This window comes from Prorops nasuta, unplaced genomic scaffold (genome assembly GCF_024137725.1).
Source record: "Prorops nasuta isolate Cenicafe-Biocafe unplaced genomic scaffold, Cenicafe_Pnas_1.2 PNAS00001, whole genome shotgun sequence".
NCBI classification, from domain to species: Eukaryota; Metazoa; Arthropoda; class Insecta; order Hymenoptera; family Bethylidae; genus Prorops; species Prorops nasuta.
In genome coordinates, this window is record NW_027116798.1 from 9,618,791 (window position 1) to 9,639,182 (window position 20,392).

A 20,392-nucleotide genomic window follows, 5' to 3' on the forward strand; every position below is an offset into this window, starting at 1 on the left:
TCCGCCCACGTGTCAGATCCCAATAGGCTATCCTGCAGCTAGCTGGCATAGACTCCATATAGCTCTGCGTGTGTTAGTGAGCTAGCGAGCGTCACTGTAAACAAACACACGCAGAGTAGGCCGTATACATGATTCTGTCGCCAAGAAACAAAACAAATACTAAGGTAAAATGGCCATTACTGGGACACTTACGATACCAAAGATAATATAATAAAAATGATAAAAATATTACTATTATTTTTGATAAAATAATATTTGTCACAGTTAGCCAGTATATCTGAGTAAATATTCTGACGTGATAAACTTCTATAACTATATTATATAAATTAATAAAAGGAATTCTTATAAGTAGTCAATTTAACCTTTAGTGGGACATGATTTTTATGGAAAATCCTAAACTGGGACGAACCAAACCAATACTGGGACAGCCTCAACTAATACCGGGATAGGCGATGAGCCAATACTGGGACAACGAATAAAAGATTTTCTTTATTTTGTTGAAACTATAAAATAACAAATTAAATAGAAAATCAAAGTCTGTAATTAAAGATATGAGAAAATAATTAATTAACATTTATTTGTAATCAAAATACATAAGTACCAACATGCTTAAAGGTTTTTACTTAAACATAAAAATTTTTATTTCTTACTTTGTTCGCAATCGAGTGCTTGAGAGCCCGAGCTAGCATGCGGCGTAGCTCGCTCTCTCTCCCCACTCTAACCCTATCTCTCTCGCTCCGCGACGGGCCAGCGTGCCTCGTAGGCACTGGCGCGTCGCGGCAGCGACACTAGTACCGTGCTCGGCCACTAGGTGGCTACCGCGACTACCTCTCTCGCTAAAGAAATTGCTAGCGGGTAACTATATAGATGGGTCCTTGATAAGGACCCATCGGATCGCAGCCTAATCACGCTCGACCGCCGCTAAGCAGCAGCAACGACAAGCAGTACAAGCACGCCAACGCCTCATCGGCAAACTTTTGAGCCTCCACCAAGGTTGCCAAGTCCGCCATCTTGAATAGTACTACGCTCTATAGTAAGTGAATTTTGATATAAGGAATGCAGACTGCACAAAGTGGTAGGGGGGAAAGTGCCATAAAATTTTGTAGTAATTTTCTAGGGACAGAACTTTAGTTAAGTTGAGTATATTCAAGCAATAGTAAGTTGATGGTTGTGCATGCGCACTTGTAGATTTTCTTAGTTACCCACACACGTAACAATTATCATGTACGTGTAAAATATCTTGACTAGTTTTAACATATGTAGTAAGGAAAAAGAAATTAGAAGTTATAAAATTAAGACCAAAAGTCAGAAAATTAAAATAGATAATAGTTATAATCATTAAAAGCGTACAAGAGATATGAATTATAACATTTGTATCTACTGTCTATATATATATACTTTCGAAGGATAAATTTTAGATAAGTATTTTAAATTTAAAGTAATTATGTTACCAAAAATAAAAATATTATGTAATTTCTAAATTTATTTTATTCTATATAGTTACTGGGGTACAGCTGCATTATATTATTAATCTGCAGTTACTTTTAGTGTTTAATGGATTTTAAATCAGCTCATAAAGTAAAATGTATTTATGAAGTTTTTTCAGCTCTTTTGTAAAAAACTGGAAGGACTAATCGAGTAATTTTTAAATAACACATATATCTGGCTAGCCAAATGTTAATCAGATATAAATGTAACACTAATTTGTTAAGAGTTATATTAATTACAAGTATAATTTAACATGAACATATTTTTAATGACGTTGGTTTTTACAGCATGTTTCAATGATAGCTTTTAATATGGTACTATTTTAAAATATTTTCGTATACCTCTAGTATTGTAATTAAAACCATTACATGAATGTTTTTAAATGCATTTTATAATAATCAATATATTCATTAATGACAGTATAACTTTATTAATTATTTTCAATTTCTACAGGTTTCTAATAATATGATGAAAACGACTAGCATGGAATTCATAAAAGTCATATCATATATCTACTGCAATTGCTTTGCATAATTTTTTATGATTCATATAGTAATGTTTCATAAAGGTATTTTTATACTGAATAGATTGCTTTTAAGCGGCAATTGGTATTGCTATATTTCCATTATTCCCTGATACTGCAGTTTTGAAAATCAACGACCAACGAGAGTAATCGAACTTCTCAAAAAGTAAATGTAAGTTAATGATATATTACTTGTTAAAGTATAATAAAAATATCTGCTTTATGATTTAATAAATCAAAACATAATTTCCTTACATTTTATACTTCAGGGAAAAGAAGTTCAGCAATTGAGAAGAATGCATAAAAATTAAAATGAGCATTTTGAAAGTTGCAAAATGAGCTGCCAGGATTGATAAATATTGTTTTCTCTTGAATACACATTACTACTGCAGATAAAAAATATACAATATAGAAATAAAATACAAAATCTGTCGTCTAATATATAAAGATATAACATTTTAACAGAATTATGCAGTACTCAAGATACTCGTATAAAATATATTTTGTCACATTTCTAAGCTGTGTTAACTAAAGAATAATTGCAAGTATGTTAATGATTAATATTCTAACGGGAGGCATTAAACTATTAAGGCCAAGTCTTACAATAGTTTACTTACTTAAAGCGATATAGTATCCGCAATATGAACTATATCATTAATAAGCAATAGTTACTTAAAGCGGTAGTTCATGTTACAAATATTATACCACTTTACTACATTAAACTTTTGTAGAACTCAGCCTAAGCATTTTTGTTAAGTGTTGCATTACTTATGAAAAATATCGGTTACTGTCATATAAGTTTTGTGAGATTATAATTAACGGTTTTTGAATGAGATTTTAATAATTTTTTCTGCGTATGCACATAACTTGCATACATTTTGGTTTCGAACGTAAAAAGAAATTAATAATACAATTATAAAATAGATAATTCATTAAAATATTAATTTCTCCGAAACTTAATTAAAGTAACATTATAATTGCTGTTGCAAGATAATTATAAAATCTATCGTATTTTGAAACTGTAAGAAGAACTGGTTCTTTGAAAATAATTAACCCTAACAGAAATAAAATGGTAATATTTTTATTAAATCTTTGTGAAAGCAAATATTTTACTAAAATAATTACAACAGTGATGGATTTTTTATAATCTGAAAGTAACCTTCAAATATATTAAATAAACTATTATCTATTTATTGACATTTTTAAAATGATGGTTCCTGTTTTGCTTCCTTTTCCAATTATGTTACAGGCAGGAACGCCAGGAACTTTGTCCAAACTAAGCAAATCTAAATCAAAACGCAAAATTATGTATGTCATAAAATATTTATAATTCATTATTATCAGATGCAATATATATTAGAACATATGACTTATTGGAATCACTGTTATATATTTATACCTTTATCCCTTAAATATTTCTTAAATTTAATTCTCAATTTTTCTATACAGTATGTATTATTCAAAAAATTTGAAATTATCTGTATTTTCGTATTTTGTGGTAAAAGATCTATATTTTTCATTTTTTCAGATTCCTCCTGTACCCATGCATCAAAACTTTTTTCTGCCCTTCGTTTCTTGGAATATTTCACATCAATATCACATTTGAATTGATTGAGAGTTCTATAATTCGTCGTAATCAAATCTTTTAATGCGGCTGTAATGGATTAATTTTGTAATATACAATCGACAGAATTTAGTACAAAAAAGTTAGCCAAATTCTTCAAATAAAGTTTACTTACAAATGAAATTACTGAATGATGGTTTAGCACCAAGCATTTCTTTTAAGGTCCGATGGTACCTTTCTTGTGAGTTATTTGTTCTATCTGCTCTTTCAAAAGTACTTAATGTTCTGGGATTAATTGTGGTAAGCCAATACCTTTCATAATATTTGAAAAGTTTTTTGAAAATTTCGTTAACTTCAGGATCTTTAATATCTAAACTTTCAATAATTAATTGAAATCCCAAAAATATACAGTTAGGTGAGAGGAGCGCCAAATTGTACATCTTCCTTAATAAAATATTGCTTTTTCCGTAAGTTTCAGGCGTCTTTAATTTTAATAATTCGAAAAGCTTAAACTTTTGTGCTTGTTTACGAATAGCCTGAAATAAAAAAATTTAATACAGATTTTACTCTTGTTTCAAATTGGATGCATGTTATAAAATATAAATAAAGGAATTTGCAGCATCCTTTTTCAAGTTATAATATCGTTGAGAGAATTTTAAATTTATTATAATTCATATAAAATTTACACTTTTATATCAACGTATATAGAATGTTTCATCACAGAGACACCCTATAATATTACATTTTCATATACATATAATTTACTCACTGAAACATAATGAAAGTAGCAACCTTGAACATCAGAACTAGGGAAAACAAGTTGTACAGAATTTTGTAATCCGATTTCGAAATCAGTTATTATTAGGGAAGGTGCAAACAAATCTTGAAACTTATATTTCAGCAGTTTTAATATATTTTGATAATTTGTTGATCTTTTATTAGACATTAATATCCAAATAACTGGGAGAAACTGTTAAAAGAAAGGGAAAAATAACATTTTAAGAAACAAATAAATAAACAGTTTTATATTTATATCTTTACGAAAGAACAATCTGAAAAAATTAAATCTTAAAACCTCTTATAACTTTCTAGGTTTCTTACAACTTTGAAAAACATATGATTGCCACTTGACAAAGAATGCCCAATATATATTTTCTACAGCTTCTGAATTTAAATAAATTTTACGTTTCAAATTTGTGGTGAATTTATTAAGTATAAAACCCATATTTTTGTTTAGCGTATTGTTAAAAAGTATTAAACAGGTAAAAGTAACGAGAAACATACACTTTAACGCTTAGGCGTGATTCATCGTTAAATTATTTGATAACTAAATAAATTCAAATTATTTTTCCATAATCCGATATACTCCCTTTAAAAGTTTAGTATCTGTCGATACTGCACACTGTATATTTAAGATATGAAGAAATTGTACCTTGTCATGTACTTTCACCATAATTGTCAGCAACTGATAAACTTTTATTATTCGGGGAACACATTCAAAAGTTCCATCAATACTCCATGCTGGACTGTTTAAAACTTTTCTTAATAAGCTCTCATCAAACATGGCTACGGAAATGTCGATTGCTTCTTCAAAGATTAACAATTTTAAAGTGTGTTCTTTGTTATTAAACTTAAACTTTAAGAACTGAATGAAATTTTCATCATTTCCATAAATTGTCAAATCCTTTAAAGTTTTTATTTTTTTTATTGCATAATTGGTTTTTCTTTTTTTGAGAGTATCCTTTACTTTATGAAAGGGCAATAAACTCGAAGCTGCAAAATGTCTGTATTACAAAGAAAAAATATATATTTTTAAGTACATTTATTAATTTCTAAGTGAATCATAAACATATGCTATTTGCAATTAATCTGTTTACGATATGTAAAGAAACGAGAACGTATACACAATATATGCACAAAAAATCCAAAAGCTTGTCACTAGAAAATATAATTATGTTGCTACAAATTCAGAAGGTATATCAGTTCCACATTACATGATTCCATTCTCACAACATACCATAAAGAAATTGCCTTGCATCTGACGCAAAAAATGAAATAGTAAATATAAAAATGAAAGGAACATTTAACAATTTATTTCGATTTAAATTAATTATAATCATCTTGTTATGAAATATATATTTTCTTACTAATTAATATCAGGCGGCCTGTAATGGCCGAATCTATAAATTTAGATAGTATAAATGTTTATAAGAACAAAATTATTATTCAATAAGCATTTCATTTAGCTTCAATCAAAAAGTTATTAAGGATTACAAATTAATTAATTTAAGCCTTTTCATTGGCGTTAGAAGTAGCCAGCTGGCAAAGTATGACAAATAGAAGGAGAAGAACAAATGGATAGTTCTACTAATTGTAAGCTTCGAATTAGGGTATTTTAATCCTTAATAGTTTTTTCATTAAGAGATAAATTAGAAATTCATAAATATAGGAGGTCTTTTCTGAATAATATTCATACTATGACAATATATAGATGTGTCTCATAAATAACCGCCTTAATGCACAATAACATTTTCCTAGGCTATCATTTTTGTTTTACATTACGTTTTCATTTACTGATTTATACCAGGCATTAATATGTAAATTCTTTTTCCATTTATTGTATAAAGCCAGGCATCCTAAACCATTGTATCTTTCTATTAAAAAATAGGAAATTTGATCATTTAAAAGCGCTCAAAGATTTTACTATTATGTAAGCCAAACACGTTTTATTAAATTTTTTTGTTAACGTCGAGTTGAAATAAAAATAAATGATTTAATAAACAACTAGTATTTATAAATGTAGCTGATTACGTTTTGTTACAGTCTTATGTAATAAATACTTTTAACAAAATGCATATATTTTTCCACACAACATGTAAATCTACAATGATACTACTTAATATTCCAGTGAGCATGATTAGCTTATAACAAATGTGTCTTTAGAGTTTTCTATTATTTTAACTTTAAATACATATATTCAAAAAATTTTTTTAAAAATTGAATATCTTACTTTTTTGATACCATGTCATATACTTTTTTAGAAGAAACAGGTACTTTATTTGCCATTTCAAGAAGCTCTTTCCTAAATTTTGCTTTGCATTCGAATGTTTCATCCCTCTGATGTGAATGTACCTTTGTGCATTTAAATGATTAATTTATCATTTTTGCTCGTCCTTTACATCCCATTACAGAACATTTTAAATAACTATTTGTAAATAAGAAAAAAAGGAAATGAAATTAGTTGAACTTTCTATATTAACCTTTATATTGCTTAAACCATCTATCAATAAATGCACATGAGGTTACACATATAGACTCGTATCACCTTCACAAGTACAAGTTTTGAAAAATAAATTTTATTGATAGCTTTAATTAGATTGCGAAGGCTATTTAATATACAATAATCAAACCATATGGTTTCATTTTTATACTAGCAATATATATCGCCCGCAATACGAACAATGAAATTATTAAAACTTTATTTTTTACTCATGTTTCATTTTAATAATTAAATTCTACGTAAAGAAATTTTCTTCGATTATATTATTAACACTAGAGATTGCTGGAATTAATCAATTTAACTCATAAACGGTTTTATTGCTTATGTAAATTTTATTAGAGATATTTAAATATATATAGAACTTACATAACTTCTCCAACTTTTGATATAAATCGACTATTTCTATAATATATATAACCATCGGGATATAAGGTTGAACCTGTTTTTAACGTTTTTTCCATTTTTATTGATTTATAACACCAATATAAACAATTAGTATAAATTGCGTTGTGTTGCAGTTGAGCAAAAGGACCATAATGCACTTGTACGTTAATCTTACTGTTATCATTGTTATTATCCTGCATGAACAAATGACTTACGAAGATCTCTTTCCTACATTAGAAACAGGATACCCCGTTAACTAAAACACCTCATCATCAATTTTTTGGGAACCGATTCGATGTAAACTAGTTTATTAATACATTTATACGAAAGAATATACATTATCATTTTTGTATAGAATTTCTAAGCATAAAACTGAAAGTTATATTTCTCGCCAATGTTTCATAAATTTGTAAAATTTCCGTTGTTTCGTATATTGTCTATGCGACAAATTAATAAGATACCCTGTTTTACTATGGTAAAAATTAAAAATTTTGGTAAAATGAAAAATACCTAAATAATGTTTCTTATACAAACTTTAAATGTAGCTTTTAATGAATAAACTATTCTGGATTAAAAATGATTAATTCAAACGTTATGATTGGTATACAGCTTGGCGAAGTGTGATCAATAGCAGAAAGTCACTGGATTGCAATACCAATAGGCAGTCTCTGATTAATCAATTATTAATCTTTAATAATTTTTGTATTAAGAGCTAGATGTAAAACTTCTACAGGAAATTTTATCTTCAAATTATTCATATTGGTGGCATTCGAAATCCTTAGCGCTAAAATAGGGTTGCATTATGATTGGTTAATTCCATCAATTTGACCAATCATGACACATCTTTAGCACAACGCTAACTCCGCGTTAAAGCCTTTGAAGGCAGTCATTATTTAGAAATATAGATTTGAATATAGTTAACTGGTCACCCAATATATACGATGAGAAGCCAACTTTTCTCAATATTTTTAAAATATCATTTAAATATTTGGAGATATCATTATTATAATATGGGTTAATATATACACATTTTTATATGTTTTTATATATAATACTTGTTTTATATAGGAATCATTAGTGGTATTTGTAATGTATGCATCAGAGATGGCTCTGATGGCGCATAGTGTGGCGGCCGTAGCCGTAGCATGGCGACCGAGCCAGATGTTAACTAGTACTGGCGTTGAAGACATGGTTACATTGAAATAAAGAAGTAATTAATGAAGTAGTACGAACTATTAATATTATCCTCCTGTAATTAGTAGAAACATAACAGTATTCAGCAAAGATAACTGTTGAGAGAGCGATGTGTATTATTGGCTATTTCTCTTAAATCTTATAATTTTACTCAATAGTAGTAGGCGTTTAGAAAGAAAACTCAAGAGTTGCCTCTGCTGAATGCTAACATTTACATATATTGAATAAAACTAAGCGATACATATTAGTAAATAAAAATATATCAAGATTGTAATTATGAATAGAGGATTAGTGGATACAATTGCAATATAAATATTTCCAATCCTTAAAAAGTGAGTAGAGAAATAATAAAAAATGTACTATACTTTGTAGCAAATATTTGCCTCTTTTCAAGCAGGTATTCACTCCGTTTATACACAGAAATTTGCCCTCCTTCTTAGGATCTCGATTTTCAATCAAATCTTTCATAAATTAAATCATACCATATATTGAACATCCCATCATATATATGGTATATATTGCGATTACAAATGCTTTATCGTTATCGTGATCTATGCGTTTATTTCATTCGAATTCAATCTTTGCCTCTTCTTCCTAGATTATTTCATCTTCTGAAAATATTCACTATTAAATTTTATGCTTTAAACATCGTCACTTTACAGTTTAATATCTTACAGTATTTTAAAATATGTCTCTAATATGTTGGAAATAGAATAATTAGGATTTGTGCAGCAAATTTTAAAAATGATAGTGTGATAGATCAGTCTACTGTATCAGTATTGCTCCCATCATGTAATAGCATTTTTAAATCTTTTATATATATATATTAATATTACAATATAAAAACTATTTAATATACCTTGTTTTTATAAAAATATTTCTCCTACTATATTAATTATATAGAAGATCTCGAATAGTTTCTACTTTTCCCTAGATCATTCTTATAATAGTTACAGATACCCTCAGTTACTGCTGTTAAGATTTCTTATATTTTGATATATTATTCATTGAACTATAATTCAAAAATGATTTTATGTTTTAATTAGGTTTAGTTATATAAGAGCATACGCATTAAATTAATTCTCAAAACTGTAATCATAGCCTGAAAGATTTATTATTCTTAAGGTTTACTTAAATATTTTATATACAGTTCACACTTTTCTAATGAACAATAATACTTTAATAGTTTGTTTTAATATACTGCATTTATTAGTAATTTTGTTGAGGAAGCTCAAGGACACCATATAATCACATTTTGTACGCAATCGTAAAATCCATAGACTGGCTGATCATGCAATTCGATTAATATGAATACTACTCCTGTAACAAGTATAAAATAAATCCATAAAGTAAACAATACCTTTATTTTTGATAACATAAATAATCTGAATAGAAAATACTTATCTAAAATTTATCTCTTTAAAACCTATTACGTATATAGTATATACAAATATTATAATTCAATTCTCATTACTGCCATTTTTATAATCCTATTAATTATTTAATATTTCTTCATTCCTGTATCAGAGTTTTATAAACTATTAACCTTATCTGCTTTTATCAAAATAGTTTTCAAAATAAGTGATAGCTTTTATGTGTGTATGTATACTCAGTATAATTGTGTAAGGGCAGAGATGAAACGGGAGATTGCTCATGCGAGGTCCCGAGGCAATCCCTACCGGTAGGCGGCGCTGGTGTTGGCAAACGCGTGTCTCAGGTCCATCTAACCCCTAACGCCATCTATCGGAAGAGACCACGAAGCACGAGCGTTAAGCTTAGAATAGGGTAAAACATATATGCATTGTTGCCAGAAAGCGGAATAAAGAGAGAGCGGAGATATTTTCTCGGACCTCTTTGCCTTTCTCGCTGTTAGCTTCTAGCAGAAGAGTCGAGGCAAAATCTTTCCGTTTCGCTTTGCCGAAAATCTACCAATAATCGATGTCATTTATATTTGCAGGCCAATGCCTTTATACATGATTTTTTCAGCATATTTATTTATCAGCATTGACTTATTTAAATCAATAATAAATTAAGGAAATGCGTATTTGATATATAATAATTATTTTAACTATAATTTCATCGTTATATTTCGCTTATTTCCGTAAAATCTGCATTTCTTTAGTTTATTATTGATTATTGTAAGTCAATGGCAATTAAAAAAAATTTAATCTTAAAAAAAAAAAAAAGTACCGATCAGGAATCGAACCCGGACCCACGAATCGCCACGCGATTACCTTACCGCCTAGACCACGAGGCTTCTTCAGAGCACCGTAAACAGATAGTCTTTTTAAGGGCTTGAAATCTTCTATTGAAACATATAAATAAACGAAGAACCGACATCTTTATTCATTATTATTCTATGATAATGGTACACAAATTAAAGAATAATTATATAATGTAGATTTTCAAAAGCTTTTCCAATAACCAAGAACGGAAACTGCGAGCGTTGATTATTTATCTCCGTTCTTGGCTATTGGAAAAGCTTTTGAAAACTATTCAAAATATAATTATTCCTTAATTTGTGTACCATTATGACAGAATAATAATGAATAAAGCTGTCGGTTGCTCGTTTATTTATATGGTTTAAAAGAAGATTTCAAGCCCTTAAAAAGACTATCTGTTTACGGTGCTCTGAAGAAGCCTCGTGGTCTAGGCGGTAAGGTAATCGCGTGGCGATTCGTGGGTCCGGGTTCGATTCCTGATCGGTACTTTTTTTTTTTTTTTAAGATTAAATTTTTTTTAATTGCCATTGACTTACAATAATCAATAATAAACTAAAGAAATGCAGATTTTACGGAAATAAGCGAAATATAACGATGAAATTATAGTTAAAATAATTATTATATATCAAATACGCATTTCCTTAATTTATTATTGATTTAAATAAGTCAATGCTGATAAATAAATATGCTGAAAAAATCATGTATAAAGGCATTGGCCTGCAAATATAAATGACATCGATTATTGGTAGATTTTCGGCAAAGCGAAACGGAAAGATTTTGCCTCGACTCTTCTGCTAGAAGCTAACAGCGAGAAAGACAGAGAGGTCCGAGAAAATATCTCCGCTCTCTCTTTATTCCGCTTTCTGGCAACAATGCATATATGTTTTACCCTATTCTAAGCTTAACGCTCGTGCTTCGTGGTCTCTTCCGATAGATGGCGTTAGGGGTTAGATGGACCTGAGACACGCGTTTGCCAACACCTGCGCCGCCTACCGGTAGGGATTGCCTCGGGACCTCGCATGAGCAATCTCCCGTTTCATCTCTGGTAAGGGATTATACCCTTTCAATATACGCATGCGCGGCTTATCATTTCACTATATAGTCAATTCCTTTAAAGTTCCTTAAATTTAGTATAAGGCCCGGTCTTACAGGTCTCAATTAAGTTAATTTCGACATTAAGTAGGGATACCAACCTGAAAAATAATACCTAACTATACTAATATTTTTTTTTTGAAGTTTTAAGCCTGGAAATGTGTAATGTGAAGTTTTGTGTACGTATATGTATAATTGAGCGGGTAGAGGAAGATGTTTTGAAATACGAATCATACGGTTTTCTGGTAAAAGTTATACTTATCTAATATTTTGTATGTAATAATGGATTTTGAGATGGCATTTTGTTGTATAAATGATCAGGAAGATGTTGATGAACAGTTAATTATTAGAAGAAGATCAAAAAAAATACGTCTACGAATGAATTGGTATGCTATTTACGATGATATTGACTTTCAAAGTAGATTTAGACTTCGCAAGGAGCATTTTGAATTGCTATTGAATACAATTGGCTGTTCATTAATTTGTAGAAGACAATGGTATGTTATTGTGATAATTAATAATTGGTTAAAGTGAAACAATAATTTAATTTATTATACTCATATTTTTTTAAAGGAATGATGCAATTTCACCAACTACACAATTACTAATAGCATTAAGATTTTATGCAACAGGATCGTTTTTGATAATTATCGGTGATTTTTCTGGGGTTAGCAAAAATTCTGCTACCAAAATAGTACATAGAGTCTCAAATGCTATAGCTAAACTAAGTAAAGAGTTTATCAAATTCCCAATGCAGCAAGATGATATCATACAAACTCAAGCAAGAAATTTCAAACAGGCTGGTTTTATAAGGGTACTAGGAGCAATTGATTGCATTCACATCAGAATACAATCCTATGGTAAATATAACATTAGGAGTTGTAGCAAGAAAATAATGTATTAGCTCTATATATGTATATTCTTATTATAATTTTTTGAAATGAAATAATTTCAATAAAATAATGTAAGAATTTTATATTATACAGGAGGGGAAAATGCAGAATTATTTCGTAATAGAAAAGGATTCTTTTCACTTAATGTGCAAGCAATTGTAAATTCAAAATTACAATTTATGGATATTGTAGCACGATGGCCAGGATCTTCTCATGATGCTACGATTTTTAATAATTCTGTCATTAAAGCCCGATTCGAGTCTGGCGAATTTGGCAATGGTCTGCTTTTGGGAGATTCTGGCTATCCAAATATGCCATATTTAATGACCCCATTAACAAATCCAAATACACCTGCCGAAATTTTATATAACGAGCAAGGTTGCCAAGTGTAGTACTTTCGGTACTACCGTAGTACCCAAAAGCGACATATCCTATAGCGTAGTACTATTTTGGGTACTACGCTATAGTCGCTGCTGATACTACTGGTCGGCGGAAATACGTCAGAGGGTAGAGACTGTAGAGGGGCTGCAATATAGACAATATGTCAAAATACATAATGCATGGTCCGTGAGCCAAGACAAATGTTAGTATTATTGTATCGTAGTACATACATGCCACAAGTTATAAAGTAATATAAAGAAATAATGAGTAAGTGACAGTTTTAATCTTACTGACAGCTGATATACTGATGGTATAAGTGAATAAATAAAGTGAAGAAATTTGTAAAATGTACATAAAAATAATTTTTAAAAGTATATAAAGGATTTAACATTTTAGATAAGTATAACAATAAATTTTATAATATAAAATGTAAGATATAAATATTTTGTGGTACTTTGTGGGATTTTATTTCAGATTAAATTATAGTAATGTGTTTACTATGTCACTACTGAGGATGGAGCTATGTGGATTGACCATTAAAATGAAAGGAATAGATTCACCATATTATGGTTACTGTGTCATCGCTGAGGATCAAACTGTGTTAATTGAGATGAATATTAAAATAAACAAGTCACATTGGGTAAATACGATACAAATAAAGAAGCTGACAGATTATATTTATAATTTCAAAATGTAAGATTTTATATAGTACTTTTTGGGATTTTGTTTCAGACTAAATTATTGTAAAGTGTTTACTATGTCAATGCTGAGAATGGAGCTATGTGGATTGAGCATTAAAACAAAAAGAATAGATTCACCATAATGTTGTTTCTGTGTCATCGCTGATGAGGATTAAACTGTGTTAATTGAGACAGATATTAAAATAAACGAGTCAGCAATTTTGGGTAAATACAATAATAAATAAGGAAAATGACAGAATAGATATATAATATAAAATGTAAGATGTTTTATAGTACTTTGTGGGATTTTGTTTCAGATTAAATTATAGTAATGTGTGTTTACTGTATCACTGCTGAGGATGAAGCTATGTGAATCGAACATTAAAAAAAAAGAATAGATTCACCATAATGTGATTACTGTGTCATCGCTGAGGATCAAACTGTGATAATTGAGATGAATATTAAAATAAAGAAGCTGACAGATTAGATATATAATATAACATGTAAGATATTTTACAGTACTTTGTGGGATTTTATTTAAAGTTAATATATGTAAAATAAAATTTTTGTTTTCTTTTTACAATTGTATCTATATTATTTACTATATGTTGCAATCTCTTAAAATTAAGCCTCTGCTTTTATTAGCAAACTAATAGTTCCACACGGCAGTGATGCCAGAATCAAGCTTTTAGCAACAAAAATGAAGATAAGCGCTAGCCAGCAGCAGTATAGAAAATTTAAAGGGAAGCGGTACAAACACAACTATGCCTGGAGAGCATAGGTGTGATTTGGACTTCAGGCAACATTGGCTTTAGAAGAGCGACTACCGCTAACCGTGACATTTTTACGTGTTATCCGTGTGAAGTGGTGCTGCGTTTACCTAAAAACTCAAAGCAAATAAAAATGCTTTTCCTAAATTGATTTGTAATATTGATAAAATGGTCAAATGTAGCCATTAATTAATTAGATTTGGTAATAAATACAGAAAATGCGTTTTATTATAACAAATGAGTTGGGGTAAAATAAACTCAATGTTTTTATATTAATCTGTTGACAAATGCATTTTTTATTTATTATTGAGTCCAATAAATTAATGGTTATTAAAAAAAAAATTCCTTGTAATGAAAAAAAAAATGAAAAAATTCTAAACTTCACCAAGCTCGAACACGAGCCCACCGCATGACAAACGACAACCTTACCACCTGCGCTACAGCGCTCACTTGATGTACCAAGAGCAAAACAGCCTTTTAAAGACTGACTACAATTCTTTCACTAACTCGTCATAAACGATCAAGAATTAGCTGCAATAATAAATACATTTATCTCCATAGCATTATTGCACTAAATTTATTATGTTTTTAATTTGAAGCATACATTTTACATGAAGATACGATACTTTAAGGATGTTCATGCAATACTTTAAATACAAAACTATTCATATGCTGGTTTATCATAGTTATTCGACTACATATAACAAATATTATAATATTACTTAATTAATTTATGATAGTTGAGCATATGAGTAGTTTTGTATATAGAGTACTGAATGGTTTTAAATTATCATATCTTCATGCAAAATGTATGCTTCAAATTAAAAACAATAAATTTAGTACAATAATGCTATGTAGATAAATGTATTTATTATTACAGCTAATTCTTGATCGTTTATGACGAGTTAGTGAAAGAATTGTAGTCAGTCTTTAAAAGGCTGTTTTGCTCTTGGTACATCAAGTGAGCGCTGTAGCGCAGGCGGTAAGGTTGCCGTTTGTCATGCGGTGGGCTCGTGTTCGAGTCTTGGTGAAGATTAAAATTTTTTCATTTTTTGTTTCATTACAAAGAATGTTTTTTTTAATAACCGTTAACTTATTGGACTCAATAATAAATAAAAAAATGCATTTGTTAACAAATTAATATAAAAACATTGAGTTTATTTTACCTCAACTCATTTGTTATAATAAAACGCATTTTTTGTATTTATTACCAAATCTAATTAATTAATGGCTACATTTGACCATTTTATCAAAATTAAAAATCAATTTAGGAAAAGCATTTTTATTTTATTTATTCACTTATACCATAAGTACATCAACTGTCAGATAGATCAAAGCTGTCACTACTCCTTATTTCTTTATTACACTTTATTTTTCCGTATACTAACATTTGTCTTCGTTCACGCCGTTCACGGTGACAGGCTGTGAATATAATATATATAATTTTTGATATATTACGTTCTGCATTTAAGATGGCTACTGACGTATTTCCGCTGGCAGTATACTTTGTGCAGTCTGCATTCCTTATATCAAAATTCACTTACTATAGAGCGTAGTACTATTCAAGATGGCGGACTTGGCAACCTTGATAACGAGGCACAAATTCGAACAAGAACCATGGTGGAAAGAGCATTTGGTATTTGGACAAGAATGTTTCCTGCTTTGAGTAAAGGAACTCGCTTCAAAACTGCTAATAAGACTATGGACATTATTATGGCCTGTGCTGTTTTGTATAATATTATAAGAATGGATATTGAAGATAATGTAGATATTGCTGCATACAATAATTTATTGGTAAATTATAACGAAGATTTCCATCAGGATGAAAGGAAATTTTTAATAGAAAATTATTTCGAAGCGTAAGTCTAACTTTTCATATTATATTAATATGCATGTTAATAATAAAATATAACTTAAATTTATCTTGCAGTTGCCTCTAACAAGCAAATTTATTTAAACTTCAACAAGAATGAGAAATAGTATATATGTGGGAAATAACAAATTAAACAAGTATATATATTTTGTATAGCTGTAAATTTGTGTGAAAGAAGAATATTTTATTTTTTCTATAATAAAAACTTTATTTAGAAAGAGAGGTAAAGTGTTATTGGTCTACATAGTGTGTTTTGTAAGATAAAATTTATATTTGTAATGGATAACCACTTTTTATTGAATAAATATATATTTAATACTTTCTGCTCTTTTAATTTTAAATCATTAAATGTCAACTATGGTTCATTGAAAAACTACTTTAACATACCAAATAAAATAATTCTTGGTACCTATGATTTATGAATATTCTTTTTCAAACAAACCTGATATTTCGATCATTTGTACAAAAATTAAATGAAAATTTGTATCAACGCAATTGTCTAAAATATTATTATAATAAATTTTATTTAGAATAAAATTTAAAGTGAGCTAGGTTAAGAATCCTTGTACTGTATTTTAATATTAACATAAACTTAAAATTTTATAACCTTTGTACTTCAGTAAATAAAACATAACATTTAGAGAATTGAAAAAACTTAAGGACTTAGAAACTGATAAATGTCTCTCTCATATAGTAACGCAAATTATAACAAGGAGTTTCATTTAATTTAAATATCACAAGTTTCCTATAAAACTAACTTGTTATTCTGATATATCAGAAATATCAATATTTTCAACAACGTTGTTGTTATTTTCTTTATTACCTCTTATTGTAGATTCTAGCAATTTTATTTTTAAGGTATTTTCTGTCAACTTTTGTCTTAAAATTGCTTTTTCTAAACGGCTTTTTTCTTTTAATTCTTGAGTCATCAAATTAGTCAGCTCAATTTTACTTTTAATTAAAATATTGTCTAAGTTCTCATGTGTTGATTTTTTTTCAGGCATTGCTGCTTTTTGTTTTTTAATATTTGTGGAAAGAGGATCACTTAGGGGAGCTTTCAATGTCCTTGGGTTCCACTTCTTCCATGTATTAATTTGGTTAGTATCTTTTAAATACTGAGAAATAACCAAAAAAATTACATATATGAAGTGCAATATAATAATAATATTAATAAAATTTATAATAACCCTACCTGAAAGACATGTTCATCTTGTTGCAGATTTAGATCATCTTCTATTTCTTCATCTGATTCAATAACATTAGAAACAAACGTTGCAGTTTCACCCATGTATATGCTGCGATCACTATCATTGGAATTATATAATCCATCTACAGTAGGTTGAATAATTTGATAAACTTTATCATATAAAATATTCGGTTTGGTTTTATTTGATCCACCTCCTACAAAAATATATTTATAATTTTCGTTGTGAACAAAAATCATTTAGAACTTTCCAAGATTACCTGTTTTATATATTTCTGTTTTTAATTTAGAATAATACTTCCTTGTTTGTTGTTTTAAGTTATTCCAGCAATTTTTTAGTTTTTCGGGTTCCACATTTGATTTGCTTATGCAATTAAATTTATTAGCAATTTCAGCCCATGCTTGGGTTTTTGCATCCCACCCAACGGCATCCGTTAGTTTATTCTCCACTACTTTCGAAAATTCGGAGACAAGTTCAACCAACCTAATTTTTTCCTCTTCGGAAAAATTGTGATTTCGTGGTTTTTTATCCATGATACTTCTTCTTTATTTTATTGTGTTAATTGCATTTCTATATTGTGAAATATATTTGATCCTTCCCTGTTCAAATTTCGTTCACACTAACACCTGAACTGAAGCTGGGCACAAAACTTCCATTTCCAGGCTTAAAACTTCAAAAAAAAAATATTAGTATAGTTAGGTATTATTTTTCAGGTTGGTATCCCTACTTAATGTCGAAATTAACTTAATTGAGACCTGTAAGACCGGGCCTAAGAAAATATTATGGCACTTTCCCCCCTACCCACAAAGTATACTGCCAGCGGAAATACGTCAGTAGCCATCTTAAATGCAGAACGTAATATATCAAAAATTATATATATTATATTCACAGCCTGTCACCGTGAACGGCGTGGACGAAGACAAATGTTAGTATACGGAAAAATAAAGTGTAATAAAGAAATAAGGAGTAGTGACAGCTTTGATCTATCTGACAGTTGATGTACTTATGGTATAAGTGAATAAATAAAATAAAAATGCTTTTCCTAAATTGATTTTTAATTTTGATAAAATGGTCAAATGTAGCCATTAATTAATTAGATTTGGTAATAAATACAAAAAATGCGTTTTATTATAACAAATGAGTTGAGGTAAAATAAACTCAATGTTTTTATATTAATTTGTTAACAAATGCATTTTTTTATTTATTATTGAGTCCAATAAGTTAACGGTTATTAAAAAAAAAATTCTTTGTAATGAAACAAAAAATGAAAAAATTTTAATCTTCACCAAGACTCGAACACGGGCCCACCACATGATAAACGGCAACCTTACCGCCTGCGCTACAGCGCTCACTTGATGTACCAAGAGCAAAACAGGCTTTTTAAGAACTGACTACAATTCTTTTATTAATTCGTCATAAATGATCAAGAATTAGCTGTAATAATAAATACATTTATCTACATAGCATTATTGTACTAAATTTATTGTTTTTAATTTGAAGCATACATTTTGCATGAAGATATGTTAATTTAAGGGTAACCATTCAGTACTTTATATAAAAACTATTCATATGCTCCACTATCATAAATTAATTAAGTAATATTATAATATTTGTTATATGTAGTCGAATAACTATGATAAACGAGCATATGAATAGTTTTGTATTTAGAGTATTGCATGAACACCCTTAAAGTATCGTATCTTCATGTAAAATGTATGCTTCAAATTAAAAACATAATAAATTTAGTGCAATAATGCTGTGGAGATAAATGTATTTATTATCGCAGCTAATTCTTGATCGTTTATGACGAGTTAGTGAAAGAATTGTAGTCAGTCTTTAAAAGGCTCTTTTGCTCTTATTACATCAAGTGAGCGCTGTAGCGCAGGCGGTAAGGTTGCCGTTTGTCATGCGGTGGGCTCGTGTTCGAGTCTTGGTGAAGTTTAAAGTTTTTTCATTTTTTTTTTCATTACAAGGAATTTTTTTTTAATAACCATTAATTTATTGGACTCAATAATAAATAAAAAAAATGCATTTGTTAACAGATTAATATAAAAACATTGAGTTTATTTTACCTCAACTCATTTGTTATAATAAAACGCATTTTCTGTATTTATTACCAAATCTAATTAATTAATGGCTACATTTGACCATTTTATCAAAATTAAAAATCAATTTAGGAAAAGCATTTTTATTTGCTTTGAGTTTTTAGGTAAACGCAGCACCACCTCACACGGATGACACGTAAAAATGTCACGGTTAGCGGTAGTCGCTCTTCTTCTAAAGCCAATGTTGCCTGAAGTTCAAATCACACCTATGCTCTCCAGGCATAGTTGTGTTTGTACCGCTTCCCTTTAAATTTTTTATACTGCTGCTTGCTAGCGCTAATCTTCATTTTTGTTGCTAAAAGCTTGATTCTGGCATCACTGCCGTGTGGAACTATTAGTTTGCTAATAAAAGCAAAGGCTTAATTTTAAGAGATTGCAACATATAGTAATTAATATAGATACAATTGTAAAAAGAAAACAAAAATTTTATTTTACATATATTAACTTTAAATAAAATCCCACAAAGTACTGTAAAATATTTTACATGTTATATTATATATCTAATCTGTCAGCTTCTTTATTTTAATATTCATCTCAATTATCACAGTTTGATCCTCAGCAATGACACAGTAACCACATTATGGTCAATCTATTCTTTTTTTTTAATGTTCGATCCACATAGCTTCATCCTCAGCAGTGATACAGTATCACACGTACATTACTATAATTTAATCTGAAACAAAATCCCACAAAGTACTATAAAACATCTTACATTTTATATTATATATCTATTCTGTC

The 20,392-nt window shown here is 29.0% G+C and overlaps 2 protein-coding genes across 2 annotated transcripts; one reads left to right on the forward strand and one right to left on the reverse strand.

Moving 5' to 3' along the window:
- The first annotated feature begins 11,814 nt into the window (after positions 1–11,814).
- On the forward strand, positions 11,815–13,032 carry LOC136785691 (putative nuclease HARBI1). The gene is made up of 3 exons (XM_066746908.1): positions 11,815–12,244; positions 12,321–12,607; positions 12,734–13,032. Exons 1-3 carry the CDS (start codon positions 12,030–12,032, stop codon positions 13,030–13,032), a joined length of 801 nt encoding a protein of 266 aa, XP_066603005.1. The 5' UTR covers positions 11,815–12,029.
- Positions 13,033–16,840: 3,808 nt separating this feature from the next.
- Positions 16,841–18,318, reverse strand: LOC136774960 (myb/SANT-like DNA-binding domain-containing protein 3). Its single transcript, XM_066729463.1, has 4 exons — positions 18,305–18,318; positions 17,809–18,219; positions 17,537–17,745; positions 16,841–17,459 (listed from the first exon to the last, which is right to left on the reverse strand). The coding sequence occupies exons 2-4, from the start codon at positions 18,080–18,082 to the stop codon at positions 17,106–17,108; spliced, it is 837 nt and encodes a 278-aa protein (XP_066585560.1). The 5' UTR covers positions 18,083–18,219; positions 18,305–18,318; the 3' UTR covers positions 16,841–17,105.
- Between the last annotated feature and the right edge of the window lie 2,074 nt (positions 18,319–20,392).